The sequence below is a fragment of the Panthera uncia genome, chromosome F2 (assembly GCF_023721935.1).
Source record: "Panthera uncia isolate 11264 chromosome F2, Puncia_PCG_1.0, whole genome shotgun sequence".
Taxonomy (NCBI): domain Eukaryota; kingdom Metazoa; phylum Chordata; class Mammalia; order Carnivora; family Felidae; genus Panthera; species Panthera uncia.
The window spans coordinates 33169687-33191362 of NC_064812.1; the positions used below are offsets into that span (position 1 = coordinate 33169687).

At 42.6% G+C, this 21676-nt stretch overlaps 1 protein-coding gene across 1 annotated transcript in view; it reads left to right on the plus strand.

The window, feature by feature from the left end:
• The window catches only part of DPYS (dihydropyrimidinase), an 82438-nt gene that overhangs the window by 4399 nt on the left and 56363 nt on the right, over positions 1-21676 (plus strand). The window contains exons 2-4 of the mRNA XM_049633016.1: positions 12194-12352; positions 16808-16987; positions 18217-18406. Of these exons, the coding sequence (XP_049488973.1) occupies positions 12194-12352; positions 16808-16987; positions 18217-18406 (529 nt within the window). The remainder of the gene's footprint in view (positions 1-12193; positions 12353-16807; positions 16988-18216; positions 18407-21676) is intronic.

Below are 21676 nucleotides of genomic sequence, written 5' to 3' on the forward strand. Positions count from 1 at the left end.
TTTTTTTTTTTTTTTTTTTTTTCTTTCCTTCCCCTCCCCCATGGGTTTCTGTTATGTTTCTCAGGATCCACATAAGAGTGAAACCATATGGTATCTGTCTTTCTCTGTATGGCTTATTTCACTTAGCATCACACTCTCCAGTTCCATCCATGTTGCTACAAAAGGCCATATTTCATTTTTTCTCATTGCCACGTAGTATTCCATTGTGTATATAAACCACAATTTCTTTATCCATTCATCAGTTGATGGACATTTAGGCTCTTTCCATAATTTGGCTATTGTTGAGAGTGCCGCTATAAACATTGGGGTACAGGTGCCCCTATGCACCAGTACTCCTGTATCCCTTGGATAAATTCCTAGCAGTGCTATTGCTGGGTCATAGGGTAGGTCTATTTTTAATTTTCTGAGGAACCTCCACACTGCTTTCCAGAGCGGCTGCACCAATTTGCATTCCCACCAACAGTGCAAGAGGGTTCCTGTTTCTCCACATCCTCTCCAGCATCTATAGTCTCCTGATTTCTTCATTTTGGCCACTCTGACTGGCGTGAGGTGATATCTGAGTGTGGTTTTGATTTGTATTTCCCTGATAAGGAGCGACGTTGAGCATCTTTTCATGTGCCTGTTGGCCATCCGGATGTCTTCTTTAGAGAAGTGTCTATTCATGTTTTCTGCCCATTTCTTCACTGGGTTATTTGTTTTTCGGGTGTGGAGTTTGATGAGCTCTTTATAGATTTTGGATACTAGCCCTTTGTCCGATGTGTCATTTGCAAATATCTTTTCCCATTCCGTTGGTTGCCTTTTAGTTTTGTTGGTTGTTTCCTTTGCTGTGCAGAAGCTTTTTATCTTCATAAGGTCCCAGTAATTCACTTTTGCTTTTAATTCCCTTGCCTTTGGGGATGTGCCGAGTAAGAGATTGCTACGGCTGAGGTCAAAGAGGTCTTTTCCTGCTTTCTCCTCTAAGGTTTTGATGGTTTCCTGTCTCACATTCAGGTCCTTTATCCATTTTGAGTTTATTTTTGTGAATGGTGTGAGAAAGTGGTCTAGTTTCAACCTTCTGCATGTTGCTGTCCAGTTCTCCCAGCACCATTTGTTAAAGAGACTGTCTTTTTTCCATTGGATGTTCTTTCCTGCTTTGTCAAAGATGAGTTGGCCATACTTTTGTGGGTCTAGTTCTGGGGTTTCTATTCTATTCCATTGGTCTATGTGTCTGTTTTTATGCCAATACCATGCTGTCTTGATGATGACAGCTTTGTAGTAGAGGCTAAAGTCTGGGATTGTGATGCCTCCTGCTTTGGTCTTCTTCTTCAAAATGACTTTGGCTATTCGGGGCCTTTTGTGGTTCCATATGAATTTTAGGATTGCTTGTTCTAGTTTCGAGAAGAATGCTGGTGCAATTTTGATTGGGATTGCATTGAATGTGTAGATAGCTTTGGGTAGTATTGACATTTTGACAATATTTATTCTTCCAATCAACAATGGGATTTTTTAAATGCAAATGGATATTGTGAGTTAGGTAAAGTTGAAGGAATTACGACTTTGCTTTTACTATATCCTGTGATAAGAGAGTAAATTATGAAAGCCTGGCCAGTTTCCAGATAGATAGATAGATAGATATAGATATAGATATTCAGACATATGCAGCTTGGAGTGGGTGGGCTCACATTAAAAATCTGGCAGCATCAGTAGCTGGTATAAGGATCTTTTTTTTTTTTTTAATTGGGAAAACACACAGAACACTTTTTTCTTTTTCTTTTGTAGGACAAAAGTCTTCAAAACTGTCAAGAAAGGAAATTACGCTTTGCTCTGGGACTTTTTGGTAAATTGCCATCAAGATGATTGCTTATAATAAGGCAGTGGAAGGTGTATGATTAAGCATGCGTGTGTGGTGTATTTATAGAATTTCTTCACGTTGTAGAACTGCACTTCAGAAAACTTGGTCGCAAGTCAGATCCCTTTCTCTGTTGCTTGTGGGAGCTCCAGGCTGGGCTTTGGAAGCTGTGTGGGCTGACAGTGTGACCTTGGGCAAGTCACTTCTTCTCTCAGAGTTGTTAACATTTCCTTATCTATATTATGATGCCTTGGTTGGAAGAACAATCTCAATTTTTAAAAAAAAAAGTGAAAGTAATGAAAACAATATATATTATTCATTATCCAGCCCTCAGGAAAACGCTGGAGCGTTATAGTTGCTCAATATATATTGCTTGAATAACTGCCTTTTTTTAAAAAAAGGAAAATACAGTTGAACGTAAAGAAAAATAATATTTAAATCACCTATAATGTTTAACATCTTGCTTCCCGTATTTTCACGGTTTTCTCTTTGGGGCGCATATTTTTCCTTCTACTAAATTTTGTGTGCTCTCTGGAGACAGCCTCATTCATTACACATTTCCCCCAGAACCTTAACTGCCGTTGGAGAATGTGATTTCCAGGGCCCTGTTGTCCTCGCCAAGGCTAAGCCTCACAGGTTTCTCTCTGTGTTCTTGTCTCTGTGCATCAGGTTTCTATTTCGGCCTGTCTGAGGATATCACAACCTCAATGTCCCACAAGCACTTTGCACTCAGCATGTTCCGAACCAATTCATCCTTCCTTCAACTACGCTACCCGTTTTTCATCCTGTTTCATAAACTGTTAAAAGCTCCCTTCCTGTCTTCTCAGTGGTTGACATTTTGGTGGTTTCTGGGTTCTTGGGGGTTTTTTTGTTTGTTTTTTGTTTTTTTGTTTTTTGTTTTTTTGCTTGTGTAACAATGTTGGGACATAAATTATCATACGGATTCTTGATAATTGACTTAGAAATCACCCTTCAGAGTGAAATGACTGGACCAAAGAGTCTTAGATTGATCTTAAAGGAGTTTAATACATATTCCCAGATCAGTTCATGCTCCCATGAGCAACGCATACAATTCTCATTTCACTGAATCCTGGTTAATTGTAACTACTGCCTTAAACAAAAAAATCAATGCCAATTTAATAGGAAAAACAGAATTTCTTAATGTTTTTAAATGAGCTTTTTTTTCATTGCTGGTGAAGCTGAGCTTTGAATGCTCTTCCTGTGCTAATAGCTTGCATGCTCCAGCTCTAAGAGTTTATAATTCTGTGATTTTCTCGAGTAGCTCTTTACTGATTACAAAGTTAATCTTTGCACTAATCAGAGGAAGAAAAAAAATCTCAAAGATTAATTAGAAACCGCTTGATGTTAAATAGGGCCCCATTAAGGGTGTTGTTTGTTAGGAATTCTTTCGCTGAACTTGACAGAATCTAGGACTTGCCTTCTTACAGTTTTCATACTTGAGTTCTCCCTGCTTTTCAGTTCCACTGCATGTTTCCTCCTCATTTGCCTGAGGGTTTTTAATGTCCAACAGAAGTAGTGTGTAAATCAAGGTTTCCATGATGCTACTGTCAGGAAGGAAAAAGTTTTCCTATATCCTCTTATGTTTAGTAACTGGGACATGCAAATTAACTGACAAAAGACACATTAACAAGAGAAAAGACAGATCTTTAAAATTCAGGTATATGCAGGTTCACAGAAAAATGTGACCCAAGAGGTGGTTAGAATTTGGGGTTTATATACCACCTTAACAGGGGAGAGGAAAGGAGAGGGCATGTATGGGAACATAAATGACTTCTTAATAAGAGAAGAGGGGGAGTAGAGAGGACACTGATGGGGAAACAAATGACTTTTAGGAAAAACAGATGGGCTCTTAAGAAAATCGGTGGGAAATATGATGGTTTGTGACAAGGTCTGTTGAGGTGTGGTGCAAGTTTCTAGTCTCAGGTGTTAAGAGTCAATCTTCCCTGGTGGTGAAACTTCCTAGAAGGGGATTTATTACAGTTGAGTTTTGGGAGGCTTTGCTTTTAGGCAGATAAGGGTATTCGCACACACACAGACACACACTCTCACACACCTATTCTTAAATACCTTCAGCTCAAAATGATTTTTATGCCACAGGGGCATACTCTGGACCCTGGCACCACAATTTAAAATGGAATGATCCTAAACTAAGGATTTTTCAAGTTGATGATTAGATTTTATTATTTCAGCCAACAATATTTCTTGGAAACCCACAAAGTGGCTGGCACTGTGGCTGGGGTAGAGATGAAAACCATGCTCTCTGTTCCCAATGGCAGACAGACTAGAGGTATATGGGGCTCTAATGTATGTTGGCCTTCATGATAAATTATATACAGTAGACTTTGAGCTTGTGGGCTTAACTTTGATGATTGTGACTATTTTTGAGTGAATGCTTAAGGTCTGGCATTTTCCCTTTCGCCAGGTCACCAGTCCTAATGGCTTGCTGCATCACAAACTATGTTTCTGAGCAAGTTATTTAGCAGATAAGAGAGCAGGTGCCCAGAGTCTACTGCTCGCTTCCACTTTGTGCTTCTCCTGTCATAGGTCAAGTAACAAACTGAGGGAGGACACTTCAGTTCTTCAGTTATGTTTCATTGCAAGTACTAGAGAAATTGATATGGTGATACTCATGAATTCCCAAATCCTGAGGATCTGTTCACACATAAAAACAAAGACCTTAAAAGTTAAAGTACAATAAAGTGTAATCTTTTTTATAAAACAAGAAATCACTTGGGGTGCCTGGGTGGCACATTTGGTTAAGCATCCAGCTCTTGATCTCAGCTTAGGTCATGACCTCATGGTGCAGTCGTGAAATCAAGCCCTACATCAGGTTCTGCACTGATGGTGCAGAGCCTACTTGGGATTCTCTCTCTCTCTCCCTCTCTCTGTCCCTCCCCTGCCCTTGTGTACTCTGTCTCGAAAGAATGAAAGAGAGAGAGGGAGAAAGAAAAAAGAAAGAAAGAAAGAAAGAAAGAAGGAAAGAAAGAAAGAAAGAAAGAAAGAAAGAAAGAAAGAAAGAAGAAGTCATTTGAGGCCAATATAGATTCTAATCTGTTAATTAACACTGATTAGGTGATGAGCTTTGGAGAAAACTGAGCATTCAGCTTTCATATTCGCTCAGTCTACATTCCACATTAACATGTTCATAGAAGGATCCAGAAAGCTCCATGGCCAGGGCTAGCAATATTTTTAAGAAATGAAATGTCACATTAACATGCAAATTACACTGCTTTCTCATTTTGCTATTGGAAAAGTGAATCATCATAATTACTCCATCTCATAGCTACTGGAGGAAATTCATTGATCCCTCCCTTCCTTTCTCCTGTTAAAGAACAGAAATTCAGCTGAGTAAATTTGAAGATCTAATTGGCTTTATTAAGCGATTCATGAATCAGGCAGCATCCCATCTGTCAGGTAGAAAGAAGCTCCAAGTAGTTTACAAAATAGAAGGTTTTTATAGGAAGGAGAGTGGAGAGGGAAATTATTTAGCAAAAGAAAAGAAAGGATTGGTTCCTGAAAGGTCACTCTCTCTTAGGGGGAAGGGCAGGGGGTCTTATCCTGAAGATTACCTCATCTTACTTTGGGGGATGGAGAGGGTCCAGATGACAGATTACCTCATTGGTGCCAACCAGGAAATTCCTGACTACATTTCTGAGGCAGAGCTGAGATTGCGGTAAGGTTAGGTATTAAACTCTGGTTTGGTGACTTGGCCTAGCTAGCATTAGTGACTCCCTCTTGGGCCTGTGCTTTTCTTTTTAACATTCCCTTAGACATTTAAAGAATATTTGTGTACCAGGCACTGTAATAGGCACAGAACATACAGAGTTGAAACTACATCCATCCAGTCAGGATCTCTGAGGGATGGGATAAATTTCCCTAGATGATGCTGGTGTGTACCCAGGGTTAAGAGTCACTGGACCAAGTAGAGGAGGGGCTGGAGAGGAAAGAGCAGGAGTGACATCTCTCTCTGAGGTAGAACAGAGCTCAGAGCTCTCCAAGGAGAGGGAGGAACAGTGTCATTGAAATGGGTCAAATGGGTTGGAAGGGAGGTGACTCAATAGCAAACAGAGGAGTCACCTAAAGTTTCAGCCTTATGGGATGTGTAATAATTGTGTTTTCTCCATTGTAAGAGCAAAAGGGAAATCAATATAAGATCAGAAGTGGTGAGCATGGCTAGGGACAAGGTGACAGTGAAGAGGCTACTGCTCTAGTCCAGTCAGAGGATGTAGGTGGCACTGGGCAGTGGAGGTATAGACGCAAGAAGTAAGGAGATTCACGGACGATGTAGGAGGCAGCCTGGGGAAGAGCTGGGCTTGCCAATGGGTTGGCTCTGGCAATGTTGAGAAGAAGAGAGAAAAATGCCAAGGGTGACTCTTCAGTCTGGTTTGCACAATTGGATGGACGATGGTATGGCTAATATTTCGGACTTGGGGAGACAAGGAGCCGGGCACGGAGCGGCAGTGCGGAGGACATCTTTACAAAGCCAAATGGGCTTCTGGAATCGGAACATAAATTGGGATCCTGAAGTTTGTTTTCATACGTCTTAGTGACTATAGGAAAGCTGAGAATTCAGCCCCCTTCCCTAAGGCTCAAATTGCCCTCTTCCATCTCCTTCTGCTTTACTTGGGTTGATTAAGCAGGTCCTATGATTGATTTTCATAAGACAAACTCATTGGTTCCAGGATGAGCTTAGAAATGAAAATTCGGTGACACCATCAAAAGGAAGACGATGCTTGGGATGCCTTCAATAGTGATATACAACCTAATACATTCTTAAATAGAATCTTGTGTTATATAATATTGTGACCCCGCTGTTGGAGTTTATCTCAATTTATGTTCTATCACATTTGCACCTGATACAGCACATGCTCTCCTCCACCCGCCCCCCCACCCCTGAAGAAGGCTTTAGATAAATTGGAAGGTTTTCAAGGGAGAACAGCCAAAGTAATTAGGAGCTGAAAGAATTGATTTATGAGCCAAGATTAGATAAGGTAAATACATTTTGTTTGGCTCTCTGACAAATAAAAGTGGCGTGAAGTCTATCAGCAGCAAAAACGAAGGAGACAGTTGAGGTTCACACAGAAATATGAGAGAAATTTTCACCCTCTACGGGTTCTCCCTCCCCTGCCTAAACTCTCTCCATTCCTCAAATGTTAGGTAAACCCTGAACATCTGTGACATGAACCTAAAAGCCTCCGATGATAAAAGCAGTTAAACAGACGCTGTGGCTACCTGAGGTGGGCTGGGAATGTGATGTTCTGACCGGTCGGTTTGTTGAATCAAGGAGATTATTCCAGGGGCAATAGGTCTGTGAAGGGGAAGCAGCAGCAGTGTGGGGCCCTTCCTTGTAGACCTTCTAGGGACGTATTACTTCCACAGTGATTGTCACAGTGACGAACATCTAGTGAGCTAAATAAAGTTCTGTTGCATTTGTGGATTTCCAATTCACAGTTTGACAGTTGTTTTGTTTCGTAAGGCTTTTGGTTTCTTAAGTACTTGATTCGTTTTATCAACCTGTGCCTCTCTCCAAGTAATGATTCACTGATGACCAGAGCAACTGGCTGGAAATCAGATCGCACTCTACCGAAGAGTGGCTCAGGTGAAGCAGCTGGCGTAGGGCCGAGGCCCAGAGCAGGCTGAATGTCAGACTTACCCCTCAGAGTCCTGTGCCCCTCCGTGTTGCCTTGGAGAATCATACGACATCTCTGAGCCCCCATATCCTCAACTGTGAAGTAAGAAAAACAACTCCTACCTGTTCCAGACTGTAGAAAGGCTTAATTAAACGAGCTAATGTGTATAATAAGATGCTTAACCCAGGCCTGGGCATTCACAAGCCCTTCTTTGAACAGGCAAATAGTGGGGTGCCTGGGTGGCTCAGTGGGTTGAGCCTTAGACTCTTGATTGCAGCTCAGGTCATGACCCCAGGGTTGTGGGATTGAGCCCCATGGCGGATTCCTTGCTTAGTGTGGAGCCTGTTTAAGATTCTCTCCCTTTCTCTCTCTGCCCCCTCCCCTGTTCTTTCTCTCTCTCTCCAAAAAAATAAATAAATAAAAATGAAGAGGCAAATACCTCCTAGGAGGAGCACATCTCCTTTACCTCTACTTGGGATTGTACATCCTCAGTTCTGGCACACACGTGACTCCCCAGATCCAGTAGAACAAGGAAGGGCCATTTCAGGTCTTGAAATAATATTCAAGGATTTGAGATCCCTTTGGGCAGTGAAAGGAGCATGGGTAACCAGACAGACCAGGGAGATCAGGAGATGAGGGGAGAAAAGAGGCTCGGTCAGTTGAGGGTCTGACTTGGCTCAGGTCATGACTTCACGGTTCATGAGTTCGAGCCTCACATCGGGCTGGCTGCTGTCAGCACATTTTAGATCCTCTGCCCTCTCTCTCTTTCTGCCCCTCCCTCACTTGCGCGCTCTCTCTCAAAAATAAGTAAAACATTATTTAAAAAAAAAAAGAGGTTCAGAGGAGGCTGGGGTGCAGACAGTGGCTGGCGCCTGTTTGCCAGGACCCAGGGTGGCAGCGGGATCCCGGAGGCCAGTGGCTCATGCCCCCCGGTGGTTTGGTAACAGGTAGATTTTGTTGTCCATACATCTTCCCACACCCTTTCCCATTCACTAGGGTTTCTCGAAATTTGTTCCCATTTTGGGGGGAGGACAGGGAGAAAGAGAGTGGAGGAGAAACAGAACCAGAAGCAACAAAGAAGAGGTAAAGGGTGGTTCTCGGTTCCCTTTCCTGCTCCCGGGTAATGAGGGAGGTGGGGCAGGTGTGAAGAATCCTGATTGGGGAGCTTTCAAATTGTAACCCCAGGACTTTTGGTCTGCTGTTGTTTTAGTAAATGGTCCTTTGACTATCACATCTACAGTCTGGCAAGAAGACCATCTACAGTCTCCATGTAATTACCTAGCATGTGCATGTATTTTTATCATCTGTCCATGAAGTCTTGTTTTCTTCTTATAAAGCTTGTGCTTTGTTATAGAAAAGTTAGCAAATATTAAAAATAAAATTTAACTAGAGGGAAATTAAAGCAACCTGCAATTATGCCCACCCAGAAACAGCCACTGTAAATGGTTGTCTGGGCATGGTACTGTTGCTTTTGTGCTAAGTGTTGGAATGTTCCGGAACAGGTATTATGATTTAGATTATCCTGTGTCACTTCTCTCTCCTGGGGTTGTTTCGGCCAACCTCAGGACCCCTCTGGCATCCTCTCCAAGGTGACTGCCCCAACTCTCCCCTGCCTTCAGCGTCAGGTCTGTGTTTCCTTCTGTGTGCAAATACACAAAGTCCACATGTGCCCAAGCACCTCACACTCAGGATGTTGCACACCACACTTGCCACAGCTGCCTTCCTCCGGTGTCCCCTCATCTGCCACCATCAGCCATCCCTGTCAGAATCAGTTCACGGACTCCCGCCACCCCTGCTGAAGGTGCAGCCTTCCTCTTGTCGGAACCAATGCTTTGCTCCAACCCTAGTCCAGGTCTTAATTCTGCCCCTTACCAGTTTCTGCTGAGGGGCTGGCTCTTCCTCACGGGCCCTTCCTCAGAGCATCCCCCATGCTGTTGGCTGTTCCTCAGAGCACAGGCCCTGGCACCTGATGACCTGACTCCAGTCCGGCCTCTGTCAAGTTATTTGGTAGTGCTGTGTTGGGTTCCCTCCACCCTAAACAGGGGCTGATAATATTCCCTGCTGCAGATCTGGTGAGAGGATTACAAAAGTTAGAACATCCAGAACGTCAGCAGTTCCTGGCACATTAGAAGTACACACTGCCAGTTAGATATTATTAGCCGGCTGGCAACTTCACGTGTGTGTCCTAACGCTGATTTAAATCCATGCCTCCTCTGGCCTCTGTTCATCCTTCCCTCTTCTGAATTCCCAGTAGTCTTTCCCCGGGACCTCTTCCAAGGAGCTTAGCGATTTTTACCTACCCTTAGCAATTTCTAGACTACCATTTATTGTAGAAATATACTTGCTACCTGGTATTACAAACTGAGTATTTTGTCATAATTATTTATTCTTATTTCCATCGCCCGCTGCAGTCTATAAACACCGAATGGGAGAACCTCTGTCTGATTATTTGTGGGCCCTCCCACCCCTCTCATTCCATAGCTTACATGTAGTAAACTTTTTTTCTTTGGTAATAATTTCACTAAGACATAATTCATATATGATACAATTCAGCCATTTAAGGTGTACATTTAAGGTCAGTGGTTTCTAGTATATTCCTGGAATTGTGCAACCATCACCACAACCAATGTTAGAGCATTTTTATCAGCCCAAAAAGAAGCCCCGTGCCCGTGAGCTGGCACCTCGACTCAACCCTTCCAGCCCAAGGCAACCACTGTTCTCCTTACTGTCTCTAAGCATTTGCCTCTCCTGGATATTGTGTACAAGTGGAATCATATACTACATGATCTGTGACTGGCTTCTCTCACCGAGCGTAACGTTTGCAAGGTTCATGCACATCGCAGCATGTGTCAGTGCTTCCTCTTTATGGCCGAATAATATTCCACAGCGTTCACATGCTGCATTCTGCTGTCGATCCATCCGTTATGGACACGTGGGTTGGTTCCGGTTTGGGGCTATTATAAATATTGCTGCTCTGAATATTTGTGTACAGGGTTTTGTGTGGACATGTTTTTATTTCCCACCCATAGATGCCTAGGATTAGAATTACTGGCTCACATGGTAACTCTATGTTTAACTTTCTGAAAAAGTGTCACACTGCTTTCCAAGGTAGCTACACCATTTATTTTATTTCCACCAGCATCATATCTAGTTTGCCTACATCCTGAATGTGGAAGACTTTTAATATGGAAAGAATGGAAAGGATAGTTCTTTAAGCTTGATTTTGTAGTTTAGTAGGCACTAAAAAAAGTACTTTTCTTCTAACACTTGAATTAACAGCATTTCTGTTAGAAAGATGCCCTTCATCCTCAAGGGATATCCGCAACGCACTGGGAAGACACGTTAGGAAGGAAGACGGCAAGAAGATTAATCTGCATTCAAATAAAAATACAGAGCTTGAGGATTTTTTTCCTAGTATTGTCATTACACCAATAGTGATTTCTTAAGAAATGCAAATGTGTATTGTTTGCCAAGAATAAGGCACTGTTATCTAAAGGTGGAGACAAAGTATAGGCTTCTGTACAAAAAGTGAGATTTTTCAGAGCAAAAAGAATTGGAGTGGGGCCAAGTGACTTAGGAAAAAAAAAATCTATTGAAGTAAGATGAGAGCCAGCAAACCAGGGGGGACACATGGAGTCTGGGCGGCTTTGCAGGGAGGCTGATGGGGGTGCAATTGGAGGGACCTGGGAGAGGGGCTCTTGGCCTCTCAGGTACCGCAGATGACAGGTGCTGAATCTAACCTCTATGCTCTGAAGTCTGTCAGCCTCCTTGGCCAGTGCCTTTACTGCACCACCACACTTCCTGGCTACGTTTGTTTTCTTCACCTACCTTGTTTGACTGCAACACTTAAAGCACATTAACCACCCTGTGATTTTAGTTTAAGTAAAATCAATTTCAGTAGTTCATCAAAAACGCTTGGTTAAGCAACTTACTTTTAAATTTAGTCATAAGGCAGTGTCATATAATGTAATGTGCCAAGGAAAATACGAGTTGAGGCAGATCACGTGGGGCCTCGTAGACCATGTTGAGAAGACTCAACTTCAGTCCAGAGGTGGTTAAAAGCATTTGGTTTTAACCTTTGGAGTCAAGTGGTCACATTTGTGCTGTGGAACGTGCTTCCAGTTGCACCAAGGAGTCTGTGGAGGGGGTGGGATATAAAGATCAAGCTGAAGGAGGAGAAGAGGCTGGACCAGGACCAGGGGGATGGATTAGAGGGGACAGTCGGGAGTTAAGGAAAGACGAAGGGTCCCCAGTTGGTTGTGGGGAATGTAGGCGAAGCAGGCATCACGTGAGTCTCCAGGATTCTGTGTGGAGCACGAGGCAGTTGGAGATCCAGTTCACTGAGACTGATGCTAATGCATTGGGATTTTCACAGTGATGAATACGGTCTTCTTGAGAAGAAAAAGTTTTGAGTCTTCTCCATTTTTCCATTTCGGTTTTTCCTTGCAATCCTCACTCTGTTTTGTTTGGGCCACAGCCATTTTCTTCTCACCAGACATGGCATTCTTTTTATGGAAGCAAGTCCAGCAAGTTTAGCACTTCAAACTTTAATTTATGGAAAGTCTATTCATGTCCCTCTGGGTCTTTTAAACAGGAAGCAGCGTTGTGCAATTTCGTGGACCCACAAGTGCTTGCAAACGCACAGCGTTCAAGGAGATAAGTGACTCGGCTGAAAAATTGATGGCTAACTGTTGAAACCCTCTTGTGATTCCAGGCTGCCCTGGCAGGAGGCACCACCATGATCATTGATTTTGCCATTCCTCAGAAGGGCGGTTCCCTCATCAAGGCCTTCGAGACCTGGCGAAGCTGGGCTGATCCCAAAGTCTGCTGTGACTACAGTCTTCACGTGGCAGTGACATGGTGGAGTGACCAGGTGAACCAATGAGGGGTCCATTTCTTCCATGTAGTCCCCTATTCCTTGCTCTGTACAAGATCAATAAACTGGTAGTGTCAGGGGTGCCTGAGACTCACTCTCTCTCTCTCTCTCTCTCTCTCTCTCTCAAAATAAATAAATAAACATTTAAAAAAAGAAAGAAAGAAACAGGGGCGCCTTCTTGGCTCAGTTGGTTAAGCGTTGGATTTTGCCTCAGGACATGATCTCAGGTTTCTTGGGTTCAAGTTCCAAGTCATGCTCTGTGCTGACAGTGTGGAGCCTGCTTGGGATTCTCTGTCTCCCTCACTCTCTGCTCCTTCCTTGCTCTCTCTCTCAAAAAATAAGCTAAAACATTTGTTTTAGTTATTAAAAAAAAGAAACAAATGTTAACACGTAAGAAATTGGTGATATCGGTTGCTTCCTGGATGACTGGAAGTCAGAATTAGAGGGGGTGCTTTTCCTTGCATATTCTTTTTACCTTTTGAATTTGGAGTCCTGTGAAGAGTTATCAATTTGAAAAACTAAAAAAAATGTTTAAAGCGTATAAAGATGATAGGATAAATCCTTTATAGTCATTCACAATAGCCTTTCATGATATGTAATCCATGAATTGTAACATTGTTAACTGTAATTTTTTAAAGTACTGAACTCAATTTTAACACCTTCAGGCTCTTTTAGGCAGTATTTTCCCACAGAATAGAACTTCAGTCAGAAATGTTTAATATCAGGGGAAAACCAGGGAAGGGACAGACCAGGAAGGTTATGAAGGTCACCTCCCAGCTGTATTCTAACCTGGGCCATTCCTGGTCTCTTCCACTAACATCAACACCAAGTCAGATCATTTCATAGCAGAGCTAAAGCCAGCCCTCCCTATCTGCTGATCATTTAGGCCATGGCAGAAATGACAACATAATTCAGATAGAAAAGATAGTTTTGAGAGATGTTAAAATATGTTTATTTCTCCTCATTAAAAACATGTATGCATACTTTGGAAGAAATTTTTACTTGAATTTCAATTGCCAACATGTTTTTTTAATAATTTTTAATGTTTTATTTATTTTTGAGAGAGATAGAGTATAAGTGGGGGAGGGGCAGAGAGGGAGACACAGAATCTGAAGCAGGCTCCAGGCTCTGGGCTGTCAGCCCGATGAGGTACTCGAACTCACAAACCGTGAGATCATGACCGGAGCTGAAGGCAGGTGTTTAACCAACTGAGCCACCCGGGAGCCCCTCAGTTGCCAACATGGACCTAATTCAGAAATCCTTTTACCAGGAAGGGCTCAGGAGGGTGACTTTATTTGAAGTTACCATGTAACTTATGTCCCCACTTCCCCCTAAAAGTTGGGCTTCAGGCACCAAATTAATATAAAACTAGTAATCAATCTTTAACAGATAGCTCAGCAAACATAATAGCAAGGTTTATAGTCCACAGCAAAAGTTAATTTTTCTCCAAGAACACCATTCTAAGTGATGAATCTAGTCTCTTTTGTGCTATTAGGGTCTTTTGGCTTTCCGCCTTTCTCCCTTCCTTCCTCTTTCTCTCCTTCTTTCCTTCCCCCCACTCTCATTTTTTTTAAACATTTTATTTTCTTTTTTTCAATATTTATTTTTGAGAGAGACAGAGACAGAGACAGAGAGAGAATGCGTGTGTGAGTGGGGGGAGGGGGGTAGAGAGAGAGGGAGACAGAGAATCCCAAGCAGGCTCTGAGATGTCAGTACAGAGCTCAACTCAGGGCTCAAATCCATGAACTGTGATACCATGACCTGAGCTGAAGTCAGATGCTCAACCGACTGAGCCTTCCAGGCACCCCCCTCACCCCTGTTTTATAAGACAGAGTCAAGGTGAGGATGTTTGCCCTCAGCAGTGTTTCTCACACTTTAATATGCAAATGCTTACCTGGAGAAATTGTCTAACTACAGATTATGTTCAGTAAACATATTAGTTTGTTGGGGCTGCTGGGACAAAGAACCACACACTGAGCGGCTTAGAAATTCACTGTCTCAGCCTCCTGGAGACAAGAAGCCTGAGATCAAGGTGTTGGAGGGCTGTTGCTTCCTTCTGGGGACTGTGAGGGAGAACCTGGCACATGCCTCTCGCTGGCTTCTCATGCTTCGCTGGTAATCTCGGCTGTTCCTTGATTTGTAGAAGCAGCACCCCAGCTTCTGCTCTCATCTTCACGCGGCGTTCTCCCTGTGTGCACGTCTGTGTTCACGTTTCCCCCTTTTATGAAGACACCAACATACTGGATTAGGCCCACCCAAATGGCCTCATCTCCACTGATTAGATTGGCAGTGCCCCTGTTTCCAGAAGGTCACCTTTTGAAGTACTGGGGGAAGGACTTAAACAACATGTGAACTTTAAGGGGGTGCACAAGTCAACCCATAGCAGCAGGTCTGGGGCAAGCCTGAGAATCTGCATTTCCAGCAAACTCCCAGCCGATGCCAGTGTGGCTGGTTTACGTACCACATTGTTGGAACGGCAAGGCTAAGGTATGGCACCTGCATATGGAAGTCCACGTGTGCATATGCGAAATGTTTAAGGCATTTTTTTTCTGACCGTGAAAATAATAGACTCACAGTAGAAAGTTTGACACTGTAGAAAAGTAAAACAAAAACAAAACAAACAAACCCGAGGCACCACTTTGTATCATGCTCTGCCCCTTGCTGTTGTTCCTTAACATATCTTAGAGCTCATTCCATCGCTTCGGTGATGACCATGTCAGCATTTCAGTGTTATTTCCAGTTCTTCATGGGGCTGAAATTCTAGTGGGGGAAGGCGTTAACCAGTAAATACATAATGTGCCGGACCATAAAGCACCATAGAGAAAAGTAAGAAAAACCAGTAAGGAAATAAAGAACAATGGGAGTGAGTAATTTAATATGTAATAGAGTCATTTATAAACTTTGCTGATTCAATAGAAAAAATTGCATTGTTTTATTTTGCACTTTTTAAAAATTTTTTAAAAATGTTTATTTATTTTTGAGACAGAGAGAGACAGAGCATGAACAGAGGAGGGTCAGAGAGAGAGGGAGACACAGAATCAGAAGCAGGCTCCAGGCTCTGAGCTGTCAGCACAGAGCCCGACGCGGGGCTCGAACTCACGGACCGCAAGATCATGACCTGAGCCAAAGTCGGACGCTTAACCGACTGAGCCACCCAGGCTCCCCTATTTTGCACTTTTTAATCAGCAGAAAGGTTAACATTTTTTCATGTTTTTAGTCATTCGTGTTTACTGTTTGAATTGTTGGTAATATTTTTTACCTGGACCGTTAGAGCTTCTCTTAAGTTGATGGATAACAACTAAGAACAATAATCCTATGCCTAGAACGTGTTTTGGCGTGTGTGTGTGTGTGTGTGTGTGTGTGTGTGTGTGCGCGCGCATGCGTGCATGTGTGTGTGAACATACAGAAATTCAAACAATTTTACCGGCTCAAATCCACCAATTTTTTCTTTGACGTTATTAGTTTTTATCGCGACTCCAACTGGACCCGCACGGCGGTTACTAAGCTTGTTTTGATCTTGTCTTTTACCTTTGGCACCCCTGAAGGCTCCTGAGGATTCCGACCGGTCCAGAGTCTCTCACCTCCTAGCAGCTGCCTGTGGCTCAGTGCACGTCTACCTGCTCCTTCTGAGAGCCCATCCTGTGGGTTTCAGGTCTGAGCCCAAAGCTTTACCTTACGTGAGCTTCGATTCCTCCTGGAGACATGATTGCTTCTGTTACTGCCAAGTGGCTTTGTTTTCATTTTCTAAAATAATTTCCTCCCATCAGGAGATAGATGCTGAGAATTTTACATACAAGTAAAGACGTGCAGTACTTTGGGAAAACTATGAACTCTCTCCTGATTTAAAAGTATCATACCAGTAATATTCATCAGATGAAGTGAGTTCTCACCTGTGGGGGGAGTTCAAGGCCTTAACTGCATTTTTTTTCTGGAATTAGACTGTTGTCCCTACTTTACTTAATTCTCTTCTGAATGCAGCATTTTGAACGTGGAAGAGAACGTTGAAATAAATTTGAAATTTATTATTATTAATAAATAATAACAAAACAATAATTTATAAATAATAAAATAATAAAAATAAAATAAATTTAATTTAATTTAAATAATTTAAATAAAATTAAAAATAAAATAAAATAATAATAATAAATATTATTATTTAAAGTGTGACATTGTATGGGGCGCCTGGGTGGCTCAGTCGGTTGAGTGTCCGACTTCGGCTCAGGTCATGATCTCACGGTTGGTGAATTCGAGCCCCACATCGGGCTCTGCGCTGACAGCTCAGAGGCTGGAGTCTGCTTCGGATTCTGTGTCCCTCTCTCGCTGTGCCTCTCCCTCACTCATGCCCTGTCTCTTTCTCTCAAGAATAAATAAAACATTTTTAAAAATAATAATAAAGTGTGACTGTGTGTGTGTGTGTGTGTGTGTGTGTGTTTGGCTACTGCTCCCCTTTAGGTTAAAGAAGAAATGAAAATCCTTACCCAAGACAAAGGTGTGAACTCTTTCAAGATGTTTATGGCCTATAAAGACCTGTACATGGTGAGGGACGAGGAGCTGTATGCCGCCTTCTCTCAGTGCAAGGAGATCGGAGCAATTGCTCAAGTCCACGCGGAAAACGGAGACCTGATTGCGGAGGTAAGCATCCCAGAGCTTCGCCACAAATGAGAACGGCCACGACTGAAGCTGAAGACAATGGGACCCAAGTAGGTGAACTCATTCGGTGCATTGGAAGAATGGAGATCCAGAAACTAACGTTCTGTGGCTTGGAAACCCTTGACTCAGTTTACTTAACTCCATGCTCTGACTTTTACTCAGGTGGTATATGAAGGGAATGAAGATTTCCCTTTTTCAACTCAGTTATCAGACCCCAAACATGTTTCTCAAACAAACAATTGTCTTTGTGTGTCCTAGCACTTTCTTTTTTTTTTTTTTTTTCTTCTTTTTTTGAAGTAGCCCCTCCTGCTGGTTCAGAATGCCAAAGTGTGGACATCAGCGGATCTGATGACTTAAGCAGTATGTTAAGTGCTGTTTAAAGCCCCACTCTTTTCAGAAACTGGATATTAAAATGTGCTCTGGAGGAATCTAGATGTTATTTATTTCTTCTGTGAGTTCCATTCTTAATGCCCGAAGGGACACCATCTGCAGGATTTTAAGAGCTGTCTCTTACCCTTCATATTAGCTGATTTTTTTTCCCCTCCTAGGCTCAGTTCCCATTTAAGTCGGTGAGAGTGAGGCTGGGTGGCCGTGAGGCAGTCAGGGATCATGAGAAACGGGCATGAGCCATAAACTCAAGTAGACCAGAGTTTAAATGGTACTCTTCTGCTTCCTCAGTGTGACACCTGGCCAGTCATTTTACCATTTACCAACAGTCACAGTGTTGATTTCCTGCCTTTTTTGTAAGGAAGAAGTAATATTTTGGAGAGGGCAAATGACGGTCCAGTATCATTTGGTGAGTGGAACAGAGGGCAGTGAGGACTATGATTCAGCAAAAAGCACAACTAATTGCAATAATGTGACATAAGACACTTTAATAATATTGGGGGTTAGAATGTTTGGTTTTATTTTATTTTATACTAAACCAGTCATAAGACTGGGACTAGAATTAGCCTCATTTCTTTTTTAGCTTTTCAGTCAAAATAATGTAATTGTGAAATGTCTGTATGAAAAACTAGCATATACTCTCAGAGTGTTAAAATTATATTTCCCAAATATACACACCACACACACACACACACACACACACACACACCTCTCTTCCTAACAGGTCTGAAAGCCTGGCCGTGTACTTAATTTGCAATAAGATAATGGTAGCTGTCATTAGTAAACCTTCCTTGCACATGTGTCTGTCTCTGCTGTCTCTCTAGGGAGCAAAGAAGATGCTGGCATTGGGGATAACAGGCCCTGAGGGCCATGAGCTGTGCCGCCCGGAAGCAGTGGAGGCAGAGGCCACACTGAGAGCCATCACCATAGCCAGCGCTGTGAACTGCCCTCTCTACATCGTGCACGTGATGAGCAAATCTGCAGCAAAGGTGATAGCCGATGCGAGGAGAGACGGTAATTCCCGAGCGAGACCCTCACTTGTAACTCAGTAGTAGCTGAAGAGGGACGTAGATGGACTGCAGCCCCTGCTTTGCTTATGAGAAGGTTGCAGGTGAATTTCCGCAGCTTTTCTTCCTCCCTTTTTATTAGCATCCTTTCTGTTTTCCTCCATCTCACGCGTGTCCACTTTTGCCCTTCTTTTTGTTCATCTTCATGACTGCTTCTCTGCCTTGGGTCATTTCTCTACCGTCCTTGGAGCCTCAAGACCTTTCCTTCAGCTGTAGGTCCCCCCTCTTTAATCTGCAGCCCACTTTTTAATCTGATGGCTGAATGCAGACTCTCCAGTTAACTTTAAAGAAGCTTACCTGTCTCTGGGGCATCACCACTATCCCTCTTAGGACCTGAATCAGGACGGTGCCGGGTACAGAGTAGTTGCTCAGCAAATATCTTTAGAGTTGAGTTGATTTGTCTGATAGCACCTTGGGTGTTGTAGCTATTAAAGCAATTATCCAAATAGTGTTTGTATGACAATTATTTTACAACTTAATTTAATTTTTTAATTTTTTAAAGTTTATTTTGAGAGAGAGAGTGTGAGCAGGAGAGGGGCAGAGAGAGAGAGAGAGAGAGAGAGAGAGAAAGAATCCCAAGCACATTCCATACTAACAAAACAGAGGCCGATGCAGGGCTCAAGCTCACAAACCATGAGATCATGATCTGAGCCAAAATCAAGAGTCAGACACTTAACCAACTGAGCCACCCAGGCGCCCCTATTCTAAGGTTTTAAAACCAAGTCCTTCCCCCTTCCATATAAAATAATAGACCTTCCTAAGATGTGCTAGTGGTTTTGCCATCTCACTTTTTTTTTATTTTTATTTTTTTTAATAGTTTTTTTTTTTTAACGTTTATTTATTTTTGAGACAGAGAGAGACAGAGCATGAACGGGAGAGGGTCAGAGAGAGGGAGACACAGAATCTGAAACAGGCTCCAGGCTCTGAGCTGTCAGCACAGAGCCCGACGCGGGGCTCGAACTCACGGACCTCGAGATCATGACCTGAGCCGAAGTCGGCTGCTTAACCGACTGAGCCAACCAGGCGCCCCTCCATCTCACTTTTAAAAACCAGGAAATCAGAAATAGTCTTATAAATCCTCCTGGCTCTTTGTTGTTGTTTTTCTCAACACTGAAACCGACCGAATTTTTAAAATATGGATTGTGAGAATAGGTTTGACATGTCTTTAACTCTAAAATTAGTTTTGCCAAAATTGCTTCTTATCACATGAAGGTTCAATCAGGATTTTTGTGCAATGTAATCCATTGATGTCTTGTGTGAAGAGTAAACTCAGTTTCACACAGGCGCTCTTAATAGGGGCTACCAACCGTTTCTGGTTACCTCTCTCTGCTCCCCTTCCGCAATAGAATTTCAGTATAAAAGAGCACAGCAGTTCAAAAAGAAAGCACTGCGGTTTTAAAGGTACAGTGCTAGTTTCTGCCACCAGGTGGCTCTGTTGCCAACTCTATGGAATTGGTTGTTCTGTAATTATTTGCTTTGTAAATCATGTACCGTGTCCTTCCTGTCAGTCAGGTCCATAATGTCAAAATATGATTTAAAAAATAGCAAAGTCAGTGGAAATTGTCAATCTTAATCCACTATCAAGCTGCAATTTTGAGGGTTCTGTCAGGAAACAGTTTCTTGATCTAAGGGATACATTTTGTACTGGGATAGAATTCCCTTAGGCACAGAGTAAAAGTCTAGAAAACGTTTTGGAATAAATCACAGGCAGAAAACTATTAAACTTAACTGTGGGCATTTTCATTTTATTGTAAATTTTAAATTGAATTTTATTTTTTGAATATGTAAAACATTTACATGGTCCAAAAGTCAAAATTATAAATTTAAAAAAAGTATTCTCAGAGAAGTCCTGCTTCCTTCCCTACCACCTTCATCCTATATCCCCATTAGTAATTATTTTTATTATTTTTTCCCGACCTACCTCTAACGTGTTTCTCTTTATTAAAAAAGAATATATGCATATTCTTATTTCTCTTTTCTTTCCTACTTGAGAGGTAAAATAGTATACCTCGTGTTCTGTATTTTGCTTTTTTTCCCTACTTGAAAATAGGTCCTAAAGGTCAGCTCACCTTAGGTATGGAGAGTTTCATCATTCTTTCCTACAGGTGCAGAGTATGTCGCTGTATCTGCTCAACTACTCCTCTACTGATGGATACGTGAGCTGTTGTCAGTCTTTAGCTCTTTCGTATGAAACCACAGTGGTGGACTTATGCATGTGCTATTTTATATGTGGACGGTATATTAGTTTTCTGTTGCTGCCATAAAAGATTGTCACAAGCTTCATAGTTTAAGACAACACGAATGTGTTCTCTTACAGTTCTGGAGGTCGGAAGTCTAACACACGTCTCACTGTGCCACAACCAAGCTGTCAGCCATGCTTACTCTTTCCTGGAGGCTTACTCTCTCCCGGAGCTCCCGGAGGCTCCCGGACTCTCCAGGGGGAGAATCCCTTTCCTTGCCTTTTCTAGCTTCCAGAGACCACCCGCATTCCTTGGTTCATACTTCCCTTGCTCCACCTCCAAAGCTGCAGTGGTGGGTGGAGAGCATTGCATCATTCTGCTCTCCTCGTCTGCCCCTCTCTTCTATTTCAAGGACCCTTGGATTACATTGAACCCACCCGTTTAATCCGGGATAAAGTCCTTATTTCAAAGTTCTTAATTTAATCACATCTGCAAAGTCCTTTCTGCCATGTAGGATAACACATTCACAGGTTTTAGGGATGAGGACACGGACATCTGTGGGACGCCATTAGTCTGTGCCACAGAAGAGAATCCTCAGAGTAGAGTCCTAAAAGTAAGACTCCTGGTTCAAAGGGTAAATGCTCAGACGTACTTTTTGGATACTGGTAAATCCCTTTCCAAAGGGGTTGTAAATGAGATATCTAAAACGTCAACCCAGATATTTTAGCTGGGTCAGAGTTACTGTAGTAACACTTGTGAAAATCCTCTATTGCACCACTGTCAGAAGCAGCAAAAGTCCAGAATAAATTGGCATAAGAGCGTTCCCCCCCCAGCATACGACCTCTCACATGTGATCAAGCAGGAACCCAGAGGGAGAAGGGAGTGGGTTGGACATGAATGATGCTAAACTGTTCACATGGTGACTGTATCAGTCAACCCAAGGGCAGGTTCCTGGGGAGTATAGAGCGACAAGCACTTTTGGACCACACTGACCTTTTATTCATTTATTATCTAACATAATTTCTGAACACAAAAGA